The sequence below is a fragment of the Ursus arctos genome, unplaced genomic scaffold (assembly GCF_023065955.2).
Source record: "Ursus arctos isolate Adak ecotype North America unplaced genomic scaffold, UrsArc2.0 scaffold_1, whole genome shotgun sequence".
NCBI classification, from domain to species: domain Eukaryota; kingdom Metazoa; phylum Chordata; class Mammalia; order Carnivora; family Ursidae; genus Ursus; species Ursus arctos.
In genome coordinates this window covers 103,532,773-103,540,703 of record NW_026622763.1, presented here as the reverse complement: position 1 = coordinate 103,540,703, position 7,931 = coordinate 103,532,773, and the positions used below count along the sequence as shown (strand labels likewise).

At 53.5% G+C, this 7,931-nt stretch overlaps 1 protein-coding gene across 1 annotated transcript; it reads left to right on the top strand.

Moving 5' to 3' along the window:
- Nucleotides 1-3,315: 3,315 nt before the first annotated feature.
- Nucleotides 3,316-6,928, top strand: ARL4C (ADP ribosylation factor like GTPase 4C). The gene has a single exon (XM_026491638.4). The coding sequence runs from the start codon at nucleotides 3,426-3,428 to the stop codon at nucleotides 4,002-4,004; it is 579 nt and encodes a 192-aa protein (XP_026347423.1). The 5' UTR covers nucleotides 3,316-3,425; the 3' UTR covers nucleotides 4,005-6,928.
- Nucleotides 6,929-7,931: the final 1,003 nt, after the last annotated feature.

Genomic DNA, 7,931 nt, shown 5'->3' with positions numbered 1-7,931 from the left:
TTTTCAACTGAAATCCATATTTAAAAGAAAGTTACTAGTTGATCCAGTTGAATGACATTTTTACGTGTTAGAAGTTAAATTATCAACTGTAAAATCAACTTATCACCTGGTGAGTGAAATTAGAATGTAGAGTGGCTGCTATTCAGTGACGGTGGGTTGCTGTTTAATGGCTCTGTTCTGGAAGGCTCTGTTCATGTCTATTAATCTGCTTTTTCTACTGGACAACCGATATCCCTTTATGGCTAAAGCCCACCATGGGGTGGGAGAGGCGGGAGCTGCAGTCAGACCCACTATGGGCAGTAATTAGTACAGCATCAGGAAGACACATCAAATGTTTTACTGAAATATATCCTTCCTGCTACCGTTAAAATCAAAGCAAGACCAGACTGGGGGGTAGATGCAAGCGACAGAACAGAGTCCTACATTAAGGTCAGTTGTGGGAGCCGGATTCAGAGGTTCCCGTCTTGTCCATCCCTTTCCAAATGGCCGGGTCCCAGGCTACTAATCAAAGGCCTGTCTTGCACTGGCCTCGGAGAGAAGAAGCAATCTCATGAGAAGGTGACTATCTATAGGGCAGACCTCGCAGAGAGCCAAGAAAATCACTCCCGAAAACGCAAACTCCTGTCTTCCCAGGGTTCCCAAAAACCAAATGACATCATTATAAGCTATGCTGATGTCTGTTACTTTTGCTTACTCACCATTTGCCCTTTTGGAAACAGATGCCTGATTATTCTTTGGGAACCACCCCTCCCCACTTCGAGCCCCTGGGCCACATCTATCAGTGTGCTCCAACCTCCTGGACAGCAGTCTTGACTCCTGAGTGAGCTGAACAGGCCAACAGGATGTGTTCCCCAGGCTTTTGTTGCAGTTACTGGGAAAGAGATACACTTTTTTTCTTCTAGGATCTAAACCGAGGATGTGAGTCCAGGGGTGCCAGTAGGAAAAAAAATCAATACAGAGAAAAACAGAGAAGAGATGGAGGGAGGCCTGGTCTAAAACTTCTTTTGAGCTCCTGGATCTAGCCATCCCTGAAGACAAGCCTAATCATCAACTTCTCAATTATGTCAGTGAATGTATTTCCATTGTGTCCAACGCAATGTGAGTTGAATTTCTATCTTTTGCAACTGAATTCAAGTTGCTTATAATTTCATTCCCCATTAAAATAGCATGTAGATGGAGTGTGGAGTGAGGGAGAACAGGCAGGCCCTTGGCCCTGGGCATGAATACCACTGGGCCTGGAGCAGGTTTCCAAGGCTCCACCTTGGTAAAGTTCCAGGTGCCGAGGCCTTGCTTTCCTCATCTGGACCCTCAAGGCCATTTCCAGCCTGACATTCCATGTCTAATCCCTGGACCCACTCTGGATGGCCCATGACTGCGATGGCTGCTGTCACCACGGGAATCCCAAAGACGGGATAGCTTGTCCTGCCTTCTTCCGATGTGGTCTTCTCACACCTTTCGGTACTAACAAACTCATGTATTTTAGCATAGCCTGTGAAAAGAAGGTGGTAAAGGAAAGCAGTTCTAGAAAATTTTGGTTTTGGGGGCCTGGCTGGTTCAGTTGGTGGAGGATGTGACTCTTGATGTCTGGGTTGTAAGTTCAAGCCCCACATTGGGTGCAGAGATTCCTTAAAAATAAAATCTTAAAAAATAAAATAAAGTTTTGGTTTTTATTCATAAATGTGATCGTTTTCACTCTCCCTCTTGGTCCCATTCCTGTCTTTTCTGCCTAATAAGCTGGACTGGGAAAGACGCTATGGGCCATTCAGCTGCTTGCGGCCCGTGCCGAGAAGCTCTGCCCTGGTCTGTGTGTCCCCGACAATGCACTCTCCGTTTCCCCTGCGCCCAGAGGCCGTGCATTTGTTATGTGTTCCCAAACCAGAATAAAACCACTGAATTGGAGTGAGGGGAAATAGAAACCAGGGAAGGGGCACCGGTATTTGTAACCCACGATGCCACCTACTCCAGGCTCGACACATTTTGTTTTGGCTCCCAAGTGTGTCCGGAGCCCCCGATGAAGGAGTGGTTCACCTGTGAGCAGATGGTTCTCAGGTCTCAAAGCAGAGGGGCAGACAGTGCTTGCCGTTGATAGGGCTTCCTGGGGATGTCAGCATCGCTGGTGGAAACAAAATTAGGCAGCCAAGGGGGCTGTCTGTGAAAGGTGAGTTGTCTAACTTATTGGGGGAAGGAAGGCATGTGGCCTAGGATGCAAATGCCCGACCCCTTCTTCACCGTGGCCCCCACCAGGCTAGAAAAGCTGGGCTTCCTCCAGCGCTCCCTGGGCACAGGCCTGAGCTCCAAGTGCGGCAGTGGCCCTGGAGGTCGGGCAGGAAAGCCTGTCCGGGCATCACTGGGGGCCCCAGACCCCGGCACCGCAAAGGACGCCAGAGTGCGATGCGCCAGGGCTGGCTCAGGTGCGGGGTGCAGACTGGCGGCTCACTGTGGCCTGCGCCTTCCTTTCCCCTCTCCTGGGGACCCGACCCCACGGCCGCCTTCCCCACGCTGGGCGCTCCCCGGCCGCCCAGGCAGAAGCTGCCCTTGCCCGCCCCTTTCTTGACTCCGGATTCCGGGCCTCGCCAGCGCCTGCTGAACGGGAACCCCCAGAACCCGCTCCCCGATGCAGGCTGTGCGGCCGGGGCTCGGAGGCTGGGGGTTCCGGGCGCCTGGAGCTATTTTTATAAGATGCGTCAGTTGGCCGGGGAGGAAGAGCCCGGCCCGGGCCCATTGTCTGGGCGCGGCGCGGGAAGGGACGCGGAGGGCGATTTCGAACGCTCGGAAGGCGCGAAAGCGGCGCGCGCGGGCGGGGGGTGGGGGGCATCGGGGGCGGGGCCCGATCGAGGGGCGGGGTCGAGGGGCGGAGCCGGGCGCCCTCCCGCTGCTGCAGGCTGGCGGCGGCGGCGGCGGCGACAGAGTGGGGACTGCGGGGACAGCGAGGCGGCCGCGCCGGCAGCGACGCCCGGGGAAGCCCGCGCCCCGCCTGCGCCTCCGAGGCGCGCCCGGGAGCGGGAGCGGCCCCGCGGCCCGCGAGAGCAGACGCGAGCGCTGGGCGCCGGGAGCCGCGAGCGAGCGGGCGGCAGAGAGCCGGGCAGCGGCCGGAGCGCGGGGGCGCGGCCGGAGGCAGCCGCAGAGCGAGCCGGGGCCGGGGGAGGGCGCCGGGCGCGAGCATCCGGCGCCGCGGCAGCGGAGGCGGCTTCTCGGGAGACAAAAGCCCACCGGAGAGACGCGATGCCCGGCCGGCGCGGGCGCGGGGGCCGCGGCGTCTGAGCGCCCCGAGCCGTGCGCCCCGGGGACGCAGAGGCCGGGCCGGTGCCCGCGGCGGAGTGCGACAGGGGCGGCCCAGGTGCGCCCGGCCGCGTCGGGCCCGTCACTGCTCGGGGGGCGGCGCCCTCCGGTCGCAGCCGCAGTGGCCGGCGCCGCAGCGAGGAGCCATGGGCAACATCTCCTCCAACATCTCGGCCTTCCAGTCCCTGCACATCGTCATGCTGGGCTTGGACTCAGCCGGCAAGACCACGGTGCTCTACCGGCTCAAGTTCAACGAGTTCGTGAACACGGTGCCCACCATCGGCTTCAACACGGAGAAGATCAAGCTGAGCAACGGCACGGCCAAGGGCATCAGCTGCCACTTCTGGGACGTAGGCGGCCAGGAGAAGCTGCGGCCGCTGTGGAAGTCCTACAGCCGCTGCACGGACGGCATCATCTACGTGGTGGACTCGGTGGACGTGGACCGGCTGGAGGAGGCCAAGACGGAGCTGCACAAGGTGACCAAGTTCGCCGAGAACCAGGGCACGCCGCTGCTGGTCATCGCCAACAAGCAGGACCTCCCCAAGTCGCTGCCGGTGGCCGAGATCGAGAAGCAGCTGGCGCTGCACGAGCTCATCCCGGCCACCACCTACCACGTCCAGCCGGCGTGCGCCATCATCGGCGAGGGCCTCACCGAGGGCATGGACAAGCTCTATGAGATGATCCTGAAACGCAGGAAGTCCCTCAAGCAGAAGAAGAAGCGGTAATGCGCCCGGCTGCGGTGGGGAGTGAGCGGGGAATGAGCCGGGAGCGAGGGAGCGAGTCGGGGATGATTGGATGGATGGATGGATGGATGGATGGTTGGATGAACGAGAGTCTGCGCCCGCGAACAAAGACAGAGAACCAAAGCAATGCTTCGAATTTTTAAAACGGAATCCGTGCACCCAGACGCAGGACTAGTGACTTAACCTGGGTGTGTACGCTGACTTACCAGCCTGCCCTCGATCCGTCCCCACCCCCAGCTCAGGGGACCTTTTGTCTGGATGCCAGAGCTACTAATGGGTGGGGGGCGCTGGGGAGTGGACGTGCCTGGCCTGCTATCCTCCCTCCCGGCCCAGGTGGAAGGCTCAGATGTCAGAGACAAAAGCGATTTCTTCCTCCAGCAGGGCCAGAAGTTCAGGCTGCCCCGCCCTCACTGGGGGCTCCCACCTGTGAGTTACCTGAGGTATGCGGTTCCCAGAACGCTGGGAGTACCTGTTTGGGGGCATGCTGGCAGTGGGAGGTGCTGGGGGGACCGCTGCGCCTTGCATTCATGGGCTTTGGAAGCTGGATGATTTTATGTCACAGGGCAGGCCCCTGTTGAAATTTCATTTGTCCTGCTCTGCGCCCAAACGAGGTGGGGGTTTGGGCCCTGAGAGGACTGCCTGGAACAATACAGCAGCCCCAGAGCATGGGGCGCTGCGCTGGCCTGGACTGGGGAATGGCCGCGAAGATGCCCCTTTCCTGGTGCTTTATGGTGGCTACGGAAGACCAGTTCGGTTGCGAACTGCTTTTCAGCCTGGAATCAGACATCTTCCAGATGGTTTGGACCCTGTCCATGTGTAGGTCATTATCACACAAAGAGACCAATAAAAATTAAAAAAAAACAACAACAACAACAAAACTGTTGGAGGTGGTGGCAAATGATGTATTTACTGTTTGCAGGATAGTTAAAGGTGTTTAAAGGGTAAGGCTCTGGGCGTAAATGCTGGCTGGGGTGTGTGTGTAGAAACAGGGACCTCCCTCTCCACTGTGTAATCGGCATCAATACCTAGACCCATATGTGTGGAATCTTAAAATCTCGTAGCCTACTGATGGGTTTGTGGAAGCACAGCCGCTGCAGATGTGTGCTGAAATGCAGGACGGTTTTGCAAGGGATGCCTCTTGTAACGCTAACGGCCTGATAATGGGTTTTGGTTTTCAGACATGTTTTTAAAAAATTCTACAAATGACTACTCACCTCCGAAATATTCACCTTAGGGGGAAAAAAAAAGACTGCTCTGGCCTTTTAGATCCCTTTACGCTGCAAGTGGCGACATGTTCAAATTTCTAATTTGGTTCATTGTGGCCTATCTGGTTTAAGTATTTCATTAAAAAATGTCTCGTTAGAGTATTTGATGTCATGCACCAAAAAATAAAACCCCACCTTGTTGCAAAAGCCGACCTCGTTGCATGGATTGAAGAGCGAAGGAAAAGCACAAGGATGAGGTCCTTCCTAATCCATTCTTGTGGGAACTGGCCTGCGGCCTGCTTAGCAAATGCGAACAATGAGTGCTTGAGATAAAAGAAAGCGTGTGACGTCATGATCACCTGTACTCAGGCACTTCACAGTTTACTTGAAAGAGGCTTTGGAAAATAGATAAAGCAAAAGAAGAATAAATAGATATTTTTAATAATGTAATTTAAAAATCCTTTATAATCAGGACTGAGTCTTGGTTTGCAGAAGATGTCATTTACCCTGAAACACAGTATCGAAAGGGAAACTTAACACCTAACTGTTCGATTTTTTTTCCTCTTAAAATTCATGTTTACAGGTAGAATTATGTATATCGCCCCTCCCCCCACCGTGAGAAATTTCTTTACGAAGGAGGCCTGTAGAAAATGGGCATGATCATGCTTGAGAATGTGAGTTAGTCAAATTATAAATCCATGCCTATTGTCCATTGCACTTGGAAAGTTAATTTAAGAACCAGAGGTTGAAGTCCTGGCTTCCTGCTTGAAACCCAATTCTTATATGAAATATTTGAAAAGAGGAAACCTAACCCATCTTCCTTTTATCTTTTGTCGGTGAATTTGGTACCTCTCCAATGCTGGTCTTTTTGTAGGAACTCGGTAGAGGAACGAGAGCTCAAGAAGCGTGAAAGCCTGCAGGATTTCGGTTTACATATCGACGGCATATTTCTAAATGGGCTGGTCCCATCATCTGAAGATTCTGTATAGAGTTATTAAAAAAAAATCCATCTTCCTTTATTTTCTTCACATGTAACAATTTCTTATGCACTTTGACATTTTGGTAGTTCCACACTATTGAGAGAATAATAGATTTATTTTGTGACACTCCGGATGCCAAATACTGTCACCATCTCGTGCGAACCATACTTAGGTTCGAGATCACTGTTCAAATCCCGTCATGCTTTACCAACGAAGCGACATGATTTTGGGTTTTGCATTATCGAGACTTAAGGTGCAGTCAGCTGTTCGTAATTGTGCAGTAAAGTAAAGCCCTGTGGTGTGTCCACTAATAGTTCAGAGTCTCAGTTGATTTCTGTCACATTTGACCTAATAATAGCCCATTTTTGTCTCTGACCAAACAGAGGAAGCGCACATCAAATCACCTTGGAGTGCTCTTGGGGGGGACGTCCCCTCCCACGTGTTGTATCTCCTGGCCTTTGGAGAATGAATGGGTTTCGCACAGAGGAAGCTGGCCTCCCCACGTGAGCTTCTGAAATTGTTTCTCATAGACACAGGGAGGCCGGTTTGGTTTCAAATGGATTCTCTTCACAGATTCTCTGTCATGGTGTTGGGACGGTGTCTCCTGGTTTCGGTTTCCGTTTCTACTGCTGTAATTCTCTGTCCTGAACATTCTTCTGTTCCTGTTCCCTTTTATATGCATATATGATGCTGTGAACAGAAATAAATTATTTATACAATCAAACGTGTGGGGAAGTTGTCTGGGTGGTTTTTTCTAGTTGCCCCTCTTTTTAGACCTTCTTTGCTGAGTGTAGGGATGGCTCACAAGATGGTCTCTGGGGCCCTAATGGGGCTGGACCGGTCTCTGCTTTTCTGGCTGAAGTGTCCAGCTCGGCCCTGAGCCGAGGAGGGACAGGGCTAGGTGCCTGGCCCCCTGATGGGGGGCCTGTCCATGGTCCTCAGAGATCTTTCAGGAAGACGGCCTCGATGCCTCGCCTGGCCTCAGCCTTTCCATTATTAAAAAGGTCCCGATCGGGGCGCCTGGCTGACTCAGTCCATAGAGCACGAGACTCTTGCTCTCCGGGTCATAAGTTCAAGCCCAACACCGGGCGTGGAGCCTACCTTAAAAAATAAAAAGGTCATGATTGTTAATCACTTCAAAAATATTATAAGATTGTGTAAAATTGAAAGTAGCTATGTGCTACTATGACGATAGCAGCAGTAGTCACAGAGCTGCTCACAGTCTGGGCTTTCTCCGCTCCCGGCCGGGCCGAACCATCGGGAATACAAGACGTCAGTCCTCTGACGTAGGTGGTGCCGTAAAACCATCCTGCTTTGTACGTGCTGTTGGGAAAAGACCCACTTTCTGGAGGAAAAGTGAGGGAGGCAGAATCGGGAGCACTCTGACAGGTTCAACTCACACGCGCTCCTGGAGACACCCGGCAGGTCGTAAGCATCGAAACCAGGGGCTGCTCCGGTCTCAGATCTGGAGACAAGGAGATCCAGTTTCACATTCCCACTCCAGTGCTTCCGGCCCCATGATTTCACTCCACAGCCCTTAGCCTCTTGTGCCTCGATTTCCCCATACGTAACACGGGATCGCCACGGTTGCTGGGGAGGATCTGTCACACAATAGTACAGCGAGGCATTCTCGAAGGGCCTGGCAGGGAGCACGGGCTCGGTGGCTTCAGCTTTGACTATGGGCTGCCAGCAAACTGGGAGGCCTAATTCAACCTTCCCACAGG

Excerpts from the sequence above, each read along its gene's own strand:
- ARL4C (XM_026491638.4), top strand. The coding sequence starts at position 3,426 with ATGGGCAACATCTCCTCCAACATCTCGGCCTTCCAGTCCCTGCACATC.